The sequence below is a fragment of the Chiloscyllium plagiosum genome, chromosome 32 (assembly GCF_004010195.1).
Source record: "Chiloscyllium plagiosum isolate BGI_BamShark_2017 chromosome 32, ASM401019v2, whole genome shotgun sequence".
NCBI lineage: Eukaryota > Metazoa > Chordata > Chondrichthyes > Orectolobiformes > Hemiscylliidae > Chiloscyllium > Chiloscyllium plagiosum.
In genome coordinates, this window is record NC_057741.1 from 4,660,121 (window position 1) to 4,677,150 (window position 17,030).

The 17,030-nt window shown below is 39.5% G+C and overlaps 1 protein-coding gene across 6 annotated transcripts in view; it reads left to right on the forward strand.

Annotated features, from left to right (window-relative positions):
- adad1 (adenosine deaminase domain containing 1 (testis-specific)) overlaps positions 1 to 17,030 on the forward strand; it is a 94,139-nt gene that overhangs the window by 57,812 nt on the left and 19,297 nt on the right. For all 6 annotated transcript variants that reach the window (XM_043674051.1, XM_043674046.1, XM_043674050.1 and 3 more), the window contains 3 exons: positions 5,270 to 5,437; positions 8,237 to 8,469; positions 14,979 to 15,216. In XM_043674051.1, the coding sequence (XP_043529986.1) occupies positions 5,270 to 5,437; positions 8,237 to 8,469; positions 14,979 to 15,216 (639 nt within the window). The remainder of the gene's footprint in view (positions 1 to 5,269; positions 5,438 to 8,236; positions 8,470 to 14,978; positions 15,217 to 17,030) is intronic.

Below are 17,030 nucleotides of genomic sequence, written 5' to 3' on the forward strand. Positions count from 1 at the left end.
GATAAAAGAATCAGTGGAAGTATTATACCTGGATGTCCAAATATTTTTGCTGAGGGGCCACACAAAAGATGATTTAGGCAAGATATGGAGTTAGAGGTATTATATTAAACAATCGCTTATCCATGGTGATAGTCAGGAAACAAGGAGAATGTAAAACAAGACATATTCAAGTTAATAAGCTGAGATGACTGAAGTGCTGGAGTTTCAGCTAATTATGGCTTACATAAATAACTTCGACACAATACTCTTTTTATTTCGACCCATTTTGATAACACAAAGCTAGGTGATAATGTAAACTGTGAAGAAGGCTGTGAGGAGATGTAGACAAATAAAACAAATAGACAACAAGTCATGAGATGAAGTATATTCTGGGTAAGTGAGATCAATCATTTTGTCAGTGGATTAGAAAAGCAGATTTTTTTAAAAAGTGTGATGTTCTGATGGGATTTGATTATATTTGTACAAATAATGGAAAGAATAGTAAAACAATTAGGAAGATAAAAGGCATGTTGGCCTTTACTGCAGGGACTTTAGATTACCAGAATAAAAATGTCTTGCTGCAATTGTACACAGTCTTGGTAACACCTTTGGAATATATGGCTTCTTAGTGCTACTACTAGACTATTAATCCAGAGACCCAGGTAATGTCCTGGGTTCGAATCCTGCCATGGAATATTGTGCAATTCGTATTCCACAAAGTCTGGAATTAAGAGACTAATGATGACCATGATTGTTGATTGCCAGAAAACCCATCTGGTTCCCCATTGTTCATTAGGGAAGGAAACTACCGTCCTCACCTGGTGTGGCCTGCATTGGACTCCAGTCCCACAGCAGTCTAATTTCCCACTTGTGTAATTTGGAATGGACAATAAATGGTAGCCTAGCCAGTGAAGCCCATATCCAGTGATTGAATTTTAAAAATACATATATGGAATACTGTATTCAGTTTCAATCTCCCTATTTTATTAAAGTTTTTCATGGAAGATGCCAAAACAAAGATTTGCATGATTGGTCCCTGTAGTGAGGATGTTGTCCTATGTTGAGAGGCTCGATAAAATTGGGTCTTTATTCATTGAAGCTTGATAAAATGAGGGTAGATTGTCAGAGATTATTTGCACAGGTCAGTGAATTTAAATCATAAGGACAGAATCTCAGGATAATGAATCTTTAAAGCTGAAGTGAGGAGAAATTGCCTTTTTTAAAAGGTTGTAGGTCTTTGGAATTCTTTATCCCAGAGACGTTTTCTTCCTCTCATTCTTTTGTGGGATGTGGGTGTTGCTACACAAGCCAGCACTCACTCTCCATCCACAGTTGTCCTTGAGACAGGGGTGGTGAAGTGGGGCACCAACAATGCTGTCAGGAAGTGGGTTCAAGGATTTTGACTCAGTGACATTAAAGGAATGGTGATATTGTTCCAAATCAGGATTGTGTGCAGCTTAGGGGGACAACTTGAGGAGGTAGCATTTTCAAGCACCTGTTGTTCTTGTCCTTCTAAGTGTTAAATCTCAAAGTTTAGAAGGTGTAGTTAAATGCATCTTGTTGAATTTCTGGATAATCCATTCCATTTAAGGGTCAACCAAAGAAATGTTTGGCACCTCCAGGAATTAAGTGATAAGGGGACTGGCCAGAAAAATGGAATGGAAGCCAAAGATTAACCCAGAGTCTATTTGAATGACAGAGCAGACTTGATGAGCTGTATCATCTACTCTAGCTCTTATTACTTGTGTTCTTGGGATTGGGCAGAAATGTGCAGTTAATACAGAGGTGGTCGAATACATACAATTGCCATATGGTCTATTCTTGCTCCTGTTTCTTATACTATCAGCAAATGAACATAATGTATCAGATCCATTTGCAGGGTTTCCTTAATTTTGAGCACCTATCACTCATCTTATTTCCTTAAGGGGAGTGTGAGTGATAAACTTTTTGCAATACTTTGTTGCACCAATGTCCCTAAATGGGAAGTATTCAGCAGATCTGACAGCCTCTGGGGAGAGAAACATTTTAGCTCAATGCCCTTTCAGCAGACCTGAAAAAAGTTAGAGATATAATAGTGGAGAGCACAGAGTGACAGGAAAGTCTGTGATACAGTGATAGACAGGAGAGTTTGAACACAGGAAACTCCTACAGTGCCACGTAAAATGGTGATAGTGCAGGAAAAGAAACAACAAATGTGCTGAGAGCAGGTGTGCTGCTATCTGAAAGTGAAAATAAGAGAACCAAAGCATGTGAAGAAAAGGAAACAAACTAGAGGGCTGAGTTAGAGTCTGAAATTCTTGAACACAGTGTTAAATCCAGAAGGTTGTAAATTGTGCAATTAATGAGATGTTGTTCCTCAAGCTTATATTGAGCTTTATTTGAACCATGCAGCAGGCCAAGGGCAAAGATGTCAGCAAGGTAGACAGGCCATGGAGTTTCATGCTTGTGGACTGAATGGAGCTGTTTCACAAAGTAGTAATTCATTCTGCATTTGAGCTCGGTAATATAGAGGAGACCACATTGAAGAAAACAGCAAATACAGTAAACTAAATTGGAAGTAGTATAACTCCGAAAGGAATGCTTGAAGCTTTTGGATGGGTTGAAAAGGCAGCTGTTTCACCTCCTGCTTTTATACAGAAAGGTGCTTTGGGATTTGTGTTGTTTTGGCACAACAGAAGAAATGGGTATTCTTGAAAGTGGTGGCTGTGTGGAATGCTCTGCCCCAGAGGGGCAGTCTCTGGATTCATTTAAGAAAGAGTTGGATAGAGCTCTCAAGGATTGTGGAATCATGGTGATGAGGCAGGAACAGGATACTAATTAAGGATGATCAGCCATGATCATATTGAATGGTGGTGCAGGCTCGAAGGGCAGAATGGCCTACTCCTGCACCTATTGTCTATTATGGGTGGAGTGGCCCCTTCAGAATGCTAGAAGAAGAGTGGAAGATCTGTTCTACTCCTGCACCTATTGTCTATTGTCTATTATGGGTGGAGTGGCCCCTTCAGAATGCTAGAAGAAGAGTGGAAGATCTGTTGGGAGTCGAAAAACTTGGATTTATTGTACAGTGATCAGTGAGAAGAGCAGGTGTCCTGTGTAGCTTAATGGCAGAAGACAGAGACCTGTGGTGGAAGTTGGCTTTGTGCACCGGAGGCCTGTCACCAGTAGTGTTCCACAGGGATTGATTCTGTGTCGTTTTTCGTTTGTCATTAATATCAATGATTTTGATGAGAATATAGAAATCTAGTAAGTTTTCCGATGACACCAAAGTTGGTGGCAAAGTAGACAGTGAAGAAGGTTTTCTAAGATTACACAGGGATCTTGATAAAATGGTTCAGTGGGCTGAAAAATGGCAGATGGAGTTCAATCTGGATAAATTTGAGTTATTATGTTTTATTACAACAAATAAGGGTAGGGCTTATACAATTAATGGTAGTGTTGTAGAACAGAAGGACCTAGGAATAGAGATAGATAATTCTTTGAAGTTTGCATAACATGTAGACAGGATGGTTAAGAAGGCACTTGGCACACTTTCTTTCATTGCTGAGTCTGTTGAGTACAGAGTTGGGAAGTCATGTTGACATTGTACAGATGAGGCTTCTTCTACAATACTGTGTCTAGTTCTGATTACCCAGTTATAGGAAGGACATATTAAGCTGAAAAACATTCAAAAGAGATTTACCAGGATGTTGCCAGGTGTGGAAAGTTTGAGGTATAAAGAAAGGCTGGATAGGCTGGGACCTTTTTCACTGAAGCATTGAGGTTGAGAGGCAACCTGATAAAAGTTTATAAAATAATGAGGGTTATAGACAGGGTACTTGTAGTTGTCTTTTCCCTAGGATGGGGGATTTCAAGACTAGTAGGCACATTTTTTAAGGTGAAAGGAGAGATTTAAAAAATGCATGAAGGTTAGATTGTTCTAAACAGAGGGTGGTTTGTGCATGGAATGAACTTACTGAGGAAGTAGCGGCTGTTTGTGCAATTACAAAATGTTTAAAAACACTTTGATAAGTACATGAATAGGAAAGGTTTAGATGGATATGGGCTAGGAGCAGGCAAGTGGGACTAGTTCATTTAGGGATTATGTTTAGTATGGACTATTTGGACTGCAGGGTCTGTTTCTGTGACTTGGAGATGGGGCAGAGAGAGAGCTTAACGTTAGAAATGTGATAGTTGAGGACCCTGCCAGGCATCGGTTCAAAGAAAAATGAAGACCTCTCAGAAGCACCAATGCAATCTTTATTTCAAGTACCGTGAGAAGCACACTCCCTGCTTACCAAGCCCCAAATATATAGTGGTTTACTTACGCAACTTCCAAGGTTTTCTGCTGTATTCGCTGCTTCAAAATGTGCTGCTCTGTGCCTTGGAATATCAAATAGGCAATCACCTTTGCAGAGCTTCTGTCCACAAATGTGTCTTTGAACTTCAATCTCCTTGCTATCCATTGCTGACATCCGCTCTCCTTGGCCTATTGTACCAGTGAAACACCAATATAATATAGTACATCATCTTCCGATTGCATGTTTAACAGTTTCAGAACTGAAACTTTGCAGTTTTCCTTTATTTTTGCTTTCAGTCAGCAACACATCTATATCTTTTATTTCAACTCCATCACAAATTCCTTTGACCCTGTAACATTAACTCTTCTATCATTCAATTTCTCACATCTTCCATCCTAAAATAGAGCTTTTTTTCAGCCATCCCTTATTTAAAAACTGTTCTATCTCTAACTTGCCCTGGTCTTGTAAAAAGGTTACTCACAAGCCTGAAGTATTAATTCTGCTTCTCTCCCAACAGAAGCTACCTGACCTGAGTTTGTCCAAAATTTTCTGTTTATATTTAAAATTTCTAGTATCTACTGTGTTCTGCTTTTTGATCCCAAAGCAGGGCTCTTGCTTATGTATGATGCAGAAGTGTATTTGATCAAATGAGGAATTCTTCTGTCAGAGATGAATTTTCTTTATGTTGCTTCCTCTGGTACCCCTAAATTGGTGTATTCCAGTGTGTGAAAGATGACCCTCAGAAGAGAACCCTGGAATATGTGTCATGTTCCCCTTGATACAACACAAATTATTATAACACACGTCACTTGTTTTTGTAGCAAGTGTACTTGTACTTTTGCAGCACACTAGATTTCCCTGCAACAGATTATTATTAAAACATTATCACATAGCTTCTAATACACATTCATTTTCATTTGTTATTTTTAGTGACCAAAGTACAGACAGATTTTATTGCATTGGAATTTTTTACAAGTGAAAAAGCTATTTATGTGCATCCATGCGCTTTCCAGGTATCTTTACAGGCATCTTCTCATGTTCTACAACAAAAATCCTGATGTGGTGAACCAGTCTATTTTTTGTATCGACACTGGAAGGAACGTTATTACTGTAAAGGATCGTATTAACTTTCACCTTTACCTGAATCAACTACCAAAAGGAGCTGCACAGATAAAACAGTTGTAAGTTAACAAGTCGGTGTTTTGAGTTAGTCTAATGTTGAGCTGGTATGAATACATGCATAAAGTAATGCATATTTTATAAGAATGGTATTCATTTTGTTGAAGTCTAGGTTCTAAACAGTGACTTGCTTGGGGGTCATTGTCCCAAAACACCATAAAAAATGTATTTGCCTACTTTTAGAGCATGTCCAATGAATGTGAAAAATGTGTGTAATATTTTGAATATTTTACATTCTTTGTATTCTCTTTCTAGTATTGAGGTGCTGATAATTCCAGTATATATAGTTTTCAAATCTGACAACAAATTAGACTGTCTTCAATACAGATTCATTAAACTTGCTTTTCATGCTTCATGTGGACCTGGTCACAATTCTGTCAGACATTCAGCGCACACTGCAATATTATTTCCATTATTAAATGAGAAGCTAAGTTATGTCATAATTCCTTAGCTATGCCTTTAGCTGCATTCTTCTACTGCTGGAATATAAATATGAGAACTTAAAAGCTCACAAGCATGTTTCCATTGACAAAAGCTTGAATTAATCAATTGATGATAGGCATTGATGTTAGAATCATTTGCCAACTTCGGATTGTGTGTAATTCCTGTTGTTAATAAAGAACTCTAAAAGTTGCCTATAGTTATACATTAGTGTTCTGTGTTACTCTACCTTAAGTTAGTGACCCCAACCAATTGTTTTTTTTTTAATTTGATAACATTATCTATCCTGACAGCAGAATATAATAAGCTACACTTTCTAATGACTAGCAATTATAGTTAAACCATCACTCCACTCCTACTTGTTTTGCTTTAAGACGGAGCTCCGCAGTTCTAGCAAAACATTCAAATCACAGCTGCTTCAGAAATATTGTGCTTCCCTTAAATCCAGTATTGTGTTTGTAGTTCAGTCCTCACTTTCTCCCAGAAGTCAAACCATGCTCAATGTTCCCACAGTAGTGGTTGCCATATTTTATGTTTTAAATGCCCAGCAGAACAGGCAGTTACTTTGGCAGCTCTTGGTGACAGGGTAAGTGTGTAAGGTGCAGGAGTAGGCCATTCTGCCCTTTGAGCCTGCATCACCATTCAATATGATCATGGCTGATCATCCTTAATCAGTATCCTGTTCCTGCCTTATCTCCATAACCCTTGATTCCACATCTGGCAGTATCTGTGGATCGTGAAACAAAGTTAATATTTGAGTCTAATATAATTCTTCATATTGGACTGACATTGTTAACCTTATTTCCAGATGTTACTAGACCTGCTGAGTTTCTCCAGATCTTGCTGTTTTGATTGCAGGTATCCAGCTTCTATGGTACTTTTATGTAGGGGTAGGGTGCCACATAAGTGTAATATTTAGGGTTGGTTTTGGATCCAGCAGTGGGGAGAGGGAGTGTTGAATCCAGCAAGTTGGGTAGTGGGTGAGAGAGGGAAGGAGGAAGAGAGACTTGGTGGATCCTGTAGTAGAGGGGAGAGGGTAGTTGGGCCATGGGGAAACAGGAGTGATCTGTTAGCTTTTGTACTGGCAAAATGGGGCTTTGGGTGCAGGTGGCAAAAGGGTTGTATTGAGGTGTAGTTGGGGATGTGTGGTAAGTTAGGGTCAATTTAGTAGTTACCCAGGTGTTAGACTAGATTATTACTCTTCTAACTTCTCCTTGATAATTATTATCAGGAGTGGAACTTTCTTAAATGGATATTTTCAGAAGGTTGCAGGTGCAGGGGTACTGCCCATTGAAATGTTCATTTTCCTGTGCAGTTCTCTTCCAAGTGTGCTATGTGTGGGATTTTGCAGGATTCCAATGAACAACCCTCAACTACACTACAGAAACGGCTAGCTGGTCATTTGGCCCTTTGTCATTGGAATTGAAGTGCACTGGTACCTTCTTTTTTTGTCAAATGTAGCTGCAAGGTGGAGCTGGCCTTCTAAGAAGTAAATAACTATTATCTAACTAATTACATGACACTTCAGAGCATGCAAGGCCTCTTCTTCCATTCATTGGACCATAAACCTGGCTGCACTTCATTCAATAGAATGGACAAAAAGGAAGTCAGGTGATCTTAGCTCTATACTTAAGTTTGTTCCTTGAACCTTCACTCTATAACTCCTTCAACTGAATGATTATTACTCTGATATAATGGAATGCAAAGTTAGTTTTCAGGATTAGCCAGTGATTCTGTACTCTGGTAGAAAATGTAAGATTAAAATCAAAAGTTTAACACAATATCACTAGAGCCATTAGCTCACCCTGATCCCTCATCTTGGACATAACCAGCATGTATTTATTCCAAAATGATATTTCCATGAGTCTTTTCAAAAAAAAACTCAAGGAAGTACTTAACATTGTCTACTAGTAATCTGGTACCCAAAATAAATTGTTGCAAATGAAATTAATAGATTGCTATAAACAAGCATCAAAACTTATGGAAAGTGCAGAGAAAACAGCAAGTTAACATGTTAAGGTTGTTTTCTGATATCTCATGGCTGGTAAGGAGCCTCACCACTACCGTACACATGGATACTCAGAAACATGTTAAATTATGATTTAAATTAAGTCAAACTTGTTACATCTTAATAATTTTCCAATTAGAAAATTGCAGCTATTCAAACCATTAAGTTACTTTCTGTGACTTGAGTTTTTGTAGTTTCCCCTGAACCCTTTTAAGGAATTTTTTTTAAACTTTATAAGATTAAAGTCAACATGTTAACTTAGCTATTTGCTTTAAGGTTGCTTATTGACATATTTGTTTTTCCACCTCTATTTGTAACTTGTAAGGGCAATGTGTAACCTTCCCTTATACAGGCATCTGGCTCCTCACTCAATATCTACCTTTCATACTAATAAAGAGATGGAACTTCACGTTATTTTGGATGGGAAGGTGTTCGCAATTAGTCATTGCAGTCCTGAAGTAACTGCTTCTAGAGTGTGCAGCATGTCAGCCAGTGATAAACTTACTCGTTGGGAAGTGCTTGGAGTTCAAGGTGCTCTACTTAGTCACTTCATTGAACCCATCTACATCAACAGCATTCTTATTGGTAAGTGTGATATTTCCATACCAAGAAAATTAATAATCTGCTAAAGTACACTACCTCTAGCCATCATTATTAAAATAATAATGCATTCTTTAATTATAGTGTTTTAGCATTTAGGTCCAATTAGGTATTTTGTAGCTTGTCAAAAGGTAATGAATATTTTTGATTTTTCTTAAATTACCTATGTTCAAGAAATTTATTATTCATACTTATATGCACCAATGCTGTCTGTCGTCATGTTTGTTCTACTCCAAATCACATCATTTTCATTTTCTGTCAGAATGAGTGGAAATTATTCATGGAGTATATTAATCAGACCAACAAGTTTAAATGGCTTTAATTTCATGTCTGAGAATCAGGTAAAGCTTATCATTTTACCTAGATTAAAATGAGCACTTAAAGTGCTTTGAAGGAGAAGGCATATTTGCATGCTGTACAATAATCAGATGCACAGCTTAAAGGTATTGTTTCAACAGCTCTGTCAACAAGTGCCATGAATAGAATCAAAGTTACAGATCAGTTGGAGTGTTTGAACAGTCAAAAATAATCATCCCCTTGCAGATAAAAACCAAAAACTGTGGATGTTATGTTCAGAGACAAAAATAGAAATTGCTGGAAAAGCTCAACAGGTGTTTTACAACATCTGTGAAAGAAATCAGTCAACGTTTTAGGTCGAGTGACCCTTCCTCAGAACAGTTCTAAGGGTCACTTGACCCAAAACGTTATCTCTGATTTCTCTCCACAGATGCTACCACGTCTGCTGAGCTTTTCTAGCAATTTCTATTTTTGTCACATCCTCTTGTGGATGTTGAGAACAGATATAACTTAGAGCAACACTGAAAACAATTTGGTTTGATGGCTGTGTTTATGGGCAATGCTGTAGTTGGGTAGTCATGATTTGGAGATGCCGGTATTGGACTGGGGTGTACAAAGTTAAAAATCACGCAACACCAGGTTATAGTCCAACAGGTTTAATTGGAAGCACTATCTTTCGGAGCGCCGCTAGTTGGGTAGAGCACCAAGTGCACTTCTGTAGAAATAGTAGCACAGAGCACTACATCACAGTCAAGCCACTGAGTGGCAGGTGCCTGTTATAAAGATAGCACTGCCCAAATATTCACGGGGCATAAACATACACGTGTAAAATCACAAAGTAGCTCTGCCTGAATGAATGAGAATTGAAGTCCTGCATTAGAAATAGAAATGTCACGTGCAATAGGTTGAGAACAAATGCAAAGGCAGAGCAAAGAAAAAGAGATGGCTGTGATAGGTTGCAAAGAACAGACTATTTAGATGGTTACGGAAGGCAAAACATGGGTCATAATGAGGCAAATTTACTTTCTAATGTTTACACTGGTGCAACTAATCACCGCTTTTTCAAAACAACATACCTGATCAAATAGGTCTTTCTTTGTTGTAACTGGCTATCACTGGTTGCTTCACTCAATTGTTCTGCCATTTTATAACCCCCTCTAGTGAAATGTATGTTTTGACCTTCTTTTGAGGTCAAGACACTGAACAAATTGAGCAAGTATCATGTCATTTACAACATGAAATTTGAAGTCAAGTTGACAGAATGGTGTCAGCCCTTCACAGATTATTATCTGTAAGGAAATCAAGGGTAATAAGGAAGAGGCAGGAAAATGACATTGAGAGGCATAGGTAAGGTAAAGTTAAAAAATCACACAATACCAGGTTATAATCCAACAGGTTTATTTGGAAGTACTAGCTTTCAGAGCGCTGCTCCTTCCACTAGTTACCTGATGAAGGAGCAGCGGTCTAAAAGCTAATACTTTCAAATAAACCTGTTGGACTATAAACTGATGTTGTGTGGCTTTTAACTTTGTTCACCCCAGTCCAACACTGGCACCTCCACATCATAGATAGCTGAAATCTTCCCCGTATGGCAGGGGAATCTAAAACTAGAGGGCATAGATTTAAGAGGATAGATACAGAAGAGTCCAGAGGGGAAAGTTTTTGACACAGAAGGTGGTGAGGATTATCATAGAACCACAATTATTATGGTGCAGAAGACAGCTATTGTCTCGTTTCCAATAAACGATGTATGCAGACCTTATGAAATTGACATGTTTGACCTCTTCCCACCATATCATGAACTAAACAAACGTGTTAATTGAACAATGGTTCAATAGGCTGACAGTATTACTTGTCTAAGAACATTTATTAGTTGAACAATTGAAACTGATCGAATACCATCCTGTAGTCAGTGCCTATTAATATTAAATAGTTTGGTGACATCTTGTCTGCAGGGGCATTGTTTTAGCTGGAGTTCCCATGAACAGAGACCCCTTGGGGAACTTGGCAGTGGGTGCGGAGGTACAGCAGCATTGTCAGTGAGAGAATCCAATTAGCGGGTCATTTAACGAATATGTTTCCACCAGTCAGGGAAATGGCTGTCACAGCCAATTCCTGTGTATAGCTTCAGCAATTTAGCATGTCTCCTCTAAGCAGGGAAAATGGCTTCCACAGTCAAAATGATTCCCCTTCTCCCACAGCTATTCAGCCCGTTGTGTCTGCAAAAGTTCTATCACATAGTACCAACCTTCTACCTTTTCCCTGTATCACTGCACACTAGATCTATCTAAATAATCATCTATTGCCCTCTTTCTTAGCAATGATCTCATTGAATAACAAAACAGATTTAGTCATAAAGTCATATAGCATGGAAGAAGACCCTTCTGTCCAATTTGCTCATCCAGCCACATTTCCCAAACTAAACTAGTCCCATTTCCCTGTTTTTGGCCCATATCTGTCTTGAAAGGCCAAATGGGCTACTTCAGCTCCAATCAATGCCTTATGATCTCCAGACAGTGGACACTGCACTGACCTAGATAGCTACTTCAGACCTGGCTGGCAGGATCTGATGCCATTGTTTCCTCTAGCAGTCCTGGGGGAAAAGCCCCTCCTTTCCACTACACCATCCACCAAAACATCCAGATCCCTCTTAACAAAGTGAGTGCCAATTTACTTCTTTCTGCCATCTCTATGGTAATTCTTCCCATTGTGTGTATGGTAAAGAACAATTCCTGACTTGCAGCATTTAAGCTGGTGCATGGCTGGGATTTAAATATGGCCTAGACAGTGAAAAACCTGGCAAGTAGCTCTACCAGTGTTGATTGGTAGATCATCAGTGCACGGAACCATAGAGTCATGTTGCATACAGAATGGAGTGAGAACTAGAAAATTTCATAAGATGATCCACTAGACATTACAGAAAGAAACTTTCCACAAAATTCCTGAAAAAAAAATTCGGCCTGTAGGGTTCAATTTGAGCTGTTCTAGCTGTGACCATGAGAAAAAGTATTGATGAGGAATAAGAGTGGTGAAGAAGGCTTTCAGCATGCTAGCTTTCATTGGTCAGAGCATTGAGTATAGGAGTTGGGACGTCTTATTGCAGGTGTACAAGATGTTGGTGAGGCCACATTTAGAGTCATAGAGAGTCATCAAGATGTACAACATTGAAACAGACCCTTCGGTCCAACTCGTCCATGCTGACAAGATTTCCCAACCCAATCTAGTTCCACCTGCCAGTACCTGGCCCATATCCCTCCAAACCCTTCCTATTCATATACCCATCCAGATGCCTTTTAAATGTTGCAATTGTACTAGCCTCCACCACTTCCTCTGGCAGCTCATTCCATACGTGTATCACTATCTGAGTGAAAAGGTTGCCCCTAAGGTCTCTTTTATATTTTTCCCTTCTCACCCTAAACCTATGCCCTCTAGTTCTGGACTCCTCCACCCCAGGGAAAAGACTGTCTACTAATCCTATCCATACCCCTCATGATTTTATAAACCTCTAAGGTTACCCCTCAGCCTCCGACGCTCCAGGGAAAACAGCCCTAGCCTATTCAACCTCTCCTTATAGCTCAAATCTTCCAACCCTGGCAACATCCTTGTAAATCTTTTCTGAACCCTTTCAAGTTTCACAACATCTTTCCGATAGGAAGGTGACCAGAATTACACACAATTCCTAACCAATGTCCTGTACAGTTGGAACATGACCTCCCAAATCCTGTACTCAAAACTCTGACCAATAAAGGAAAGCATATCAAACGTCTTCTTCACTATTCTATCTACCTGCGACTCCACTTTCAAGGAGCTATGAACCTGTACTCCAAGGTCTCTTTGTTCAGCAACACTCCCAGGACCTTACCATTAAGTGTATGTAAGTCCTGCTAAGATTTGCTTTCCCAAAATGCGGCAACTCCCATTTATCTGAATTAAACTCCATCTGCCACTTCTCAGCCCATTGATCCATCTGGTCCAGATCCTGTTGTAATCTGAGGTAACCTTCTTCCCTGTCCACTACACCTCCAATGTTAATGTCATCTGCAAGCTTACTAACTATACCTCTTATACTCACATCCAAATCATTTATATAAATGATGAAAAGAAGTGGACCCAGCAATGATCCTTGTGGCACTCCACTGGTCACAGCCTCCAGTCTGAAAAACCACCCTCCACCACCAGCCTACGGTCAGTTCAGTATCCAAATGGTGAATTCTCCCTGTATTCCACGAGAACTAACCTTGCGCACTAGTCTCCCATGGGCAACCGTGTTGGACACCTTATTGAAGTCCATATACATCCCACTTGCCGCTCTGCCCTCATCAATCCTCTTTGTTACTTCTTCAAAAAACTCAATTAAGTTTGTGAGACATGATTTCCCACACATAAAGCCATGTTGACTATCCCTAATCAGTCCTTGACTTTCCAAATACATGTACATCCTGTCCCTCAGGATTCCCTCCAACAACGTGCCCACCACCAATGTCAGGCTCACTAATCTATATTTCCCTGGCTTGTCCTTATCACCTTTCTTAAATAAGGGACCACGTGATCCAATCTCCAGTGTTCTGGCACCTCAACTGCGACTATCGATGATACAAATATCTTAATAAGAGGCCAGGCAATCACTTCCCTAGCTTCCCACAGAGTTCTAGGGTACATCTGATCAGGTACTAGGGATTTTAGAGTACTGCGTACAGTTCTAGATACCCTACAGAAAGGATATTATTAAGCTAGAAAGAGTGCAGAAAAGATTTACTAGGATGCTACCTGAACTGGAAGGTTTGGGCTAATAGGAGAGCGGATACGCTGTTTGTTTTTTACAGGAGCACAGAAGGCTGACGGGTGACCTTATCGAGGTATATAAAATCATGAGAGGCATAGATAAGGTAGATAGCTGACAGTTTCCCCCTATGGTAGGGCAATCTAAAACGAGGGCATAGGTTTAAAGGGAGAGATACAAAAGAGTCCAGAGGGACAGTTTTTTTCACACAGGAAGGTGTGTGTCTGGATTGGGCTGCCAGAGTTAATGGTGGAAATGAATACAATTTTATCACTTAAGAAACATTTAGATAGGTACATGGATGGGAAAGTTTTGGAGGGATATGGACCAAACACAGGCAAATGGGACTCGTTTAAATTGTGAAGACTGGGTGGCATGGGCAAGTTGGGCCATAGGAACTGTTTCCGTGCTGTAGACCTCTATCATTCTAAGAGAGCATTCCAAGGAACAATGTTAAAGGCAGTGGGGTTAATCTGTTTTACTTAATATTGGCATCCTGATTTATAACAACTTTAAAGCCCTTGAGTATCAGCAGCAAACAGTGACTGCGAGAATGAAGGAACTTGAGCAGACCATTTAGCCACTATTTTCAGTGAGATTGAGGGTATTACCTAACACTATATATCAGGCTTTAGTCCATAATCTTAGTATTAATTTTTAATTAACGTAGAATTGGGGGATAGTTCTGTTATTTTTTAATCTGCTAATTGTTTAGACAGAGTCTCCCTAACTAGCAATGCTCAACTAGCCAATCAGTTGACAAAGTTAATTTGATGCCTCACCCAATTTTAATTTCTATTCATGATTCTGAACCTATAGACAATGATAGTTAGCCCCAAAGTCCTCTGAACTCCCAGGCCACTTTTGACCTCTTCAGCTTTTAATCATGTTTAGGTAAGTGTTATGTAAGTGCAAATTATCTTTTTCAATTTTAAATGAAAATTACTTAAGAAAATATAGGATACTTGAGGCAAAAGCTTTGAAATGGTTAGGTTTGTAGTCTTCTATCCATAAAGCTGGTTGTGGTGATTAAATTGCTTGCAAAGTAAAATGTTTATTAGAAGATCCTCTGCTACTTAATAAACTTTAGAAACATAACTACTTGAATTTTTATTGTTTAAATGTAATGTTTTTTCTCTCTCCACAAATGGGAAAAGGATTCAGAAGAAAGATCACTGGACATGATACGTTAACTCTAATTTCTCTCCACTGGTGTTGCCAGACTTGCTGAGTTTTTCTAGCAATTTCTATATGTTTCACACTGTTAAAAGTCTTCCTTACTATTTGCCCTTCAATTTGTGTCAACTCTTATCTGTATTGTGCATCATGCCTCTAACTTCCTCCTTGTAAAACTAAATTAAGAATGAAACCAATCAGTTCAAATGCTTATAACATCATCTTTGATTTGGTCCTCCAGGTGACACCAACTGCACAGATACACGTGGAGTAGAGGTTGCAATTAAACAGCGTGTAGATGACTCACTGACTTCAAAGCTCCCAAATTTCTACATTGTCAGCAAACCGCAAATATGTCTTACAGAAACTGCCTTTCCCTGTCTAACAAATTCTGTTCATAAAACCCTCAGTCTGAACTGGTCTCAGGCAGATTCTTTGGTAGAAGTGGTGAATGGTACAACTGGAAGAATCGCTGAAAGGTAAAAAGCTGTTACAAGCTATGTTATTTGAGTAACTTTTAATTTCAGCATAGATTATCTAATAGTGTAATAAAAGTAGTACTGCTTGCTATTTTTTGCCTAAAACATGTAATACCATATATGTTATACTATCATACTGGATATGTTTCTTGTACAATTACTTCTTTCCCATTCGTTGGCAGCATGAATTAAGGGTGGTTATAAACTATCATTTATGATGAATGCATTTCTGTACCCTTCAATTTCTTAAATTCCAATTTCTCATTAACTGAATCACTGCATCCTGGTACCACACATCCTTTAAAAACTTAAGGTGTTGAAATTGGTTTTGATCAAGGCTACTCTTTTCTGTACCTACTGGTGCTATAAGCTTTACAAACTTCGAGTAACACCATTTGGGTTGTAAGATTTTGTTTTAGTTATATTTGAAACAGCATCAAAATCATCTCTTCTTGTAGTAGGAATAGCCCTTGGAGGACTTTTACAGATACAAAGTGTGAATTATTCCAGTTACATTTAAAGCTGGTTAGCAAGGTTAGATCTCATGGAATACAGGGAGAGCTAGCTATTTGGATACAGAACTGGCTCGAACATAGAAGACAGTGGGTGGTGATGGAGGGTTGTCTTTCAGACTGGAAGCCTGGGACAAGTGGTGTGCCACAAGGATTGGTGCTGGGTCCACTGTTTTTTGTCATTTATATAAATCTTTTAGATCTGAACATAGGAGGTACGGTTCATAAGTTTGCAAGTTACACCAAAATTGGAGGTGGACAGCAAAGAAGGTAACCTCAGTACAATGGGACCTTGATCAGATGGGCCAATGGACTGAGGAGTAGCAGATGGAGTTTAATTTAGATAAATGTGAGGTGCTGCATTTTGGAAAGCAAATCAGAGCAGGAGTTATACACTTAATGGTAAGGTCCTGGGGAGTGTGACTGAACAAAGAGACTTTGGAGTGCAGGTTCATAGTACCTTGAAAGTAGAGTCGCAGATAGCTAGGATAGTGAAGAAGGCGTTTGGTATGCTTTCCTTTATTGGTCAGAGCATTGAGTATAGGAGTTGGACTGTACAGGACATTAGCTAAGCCACTTTTGAATTATTGTGTGCAGTTCTGGCCTCCATCCAGTAGGAACAATGTTGTAAAATTTAAAAGAGTGCAAAAAAGATTTACAAGGATGTTGCTAGGGTTGGAGAATTTGGGCTATAAGGAGAGACTGAATAGGCTGGGCCGTTTTCCTGGAGCATCAGAAGCTGATGGGTGACTTTATAAAGGTTAATAAAATCATGTGGGGCATGGATATTGACTCAGTGTTCTTGTTTTTGGAGAAAGTGTACAGTCATGGCAGCGCAGGCGGTGGAATGTTCCTCCTGCAGGATGTTTGAGGTAGGGGTGACCACCGATACTCCTGCCGACTTCGTCTGCAGGAAATGCAGTCAGATCCTGATCCTCACCGAACGAGTTAGGGAACTGGAACTGGAGTTGGATGAACTGAGGATTATTCGAGAGGCTGAGAGGGTGATTGATAGAAGCTACAGGGACATAGTTACGCCGGAGAACAGAGGTAGCTGGGTAACAGTTAGAGGTGGGAAGGGGAAGAAGCAGGCAGTGCAGGGATCACCTGTGGTCATTCCCCTCAAAAATAAGTATACCGCTTTGGAAACTGTTGGGGGGGACAGCGTTGCAGGTGTAAGCTGCAGTGAAGGGGTCTGTGGCCCTGAGACTCAGAAGGGAAAGGGGGAGAGGAGGAGAGCGCTAGTTATAGGGGACTCTCTAGTTAGAGGGACGGACAGGCGGTTCTGTGGACATGGGCAAG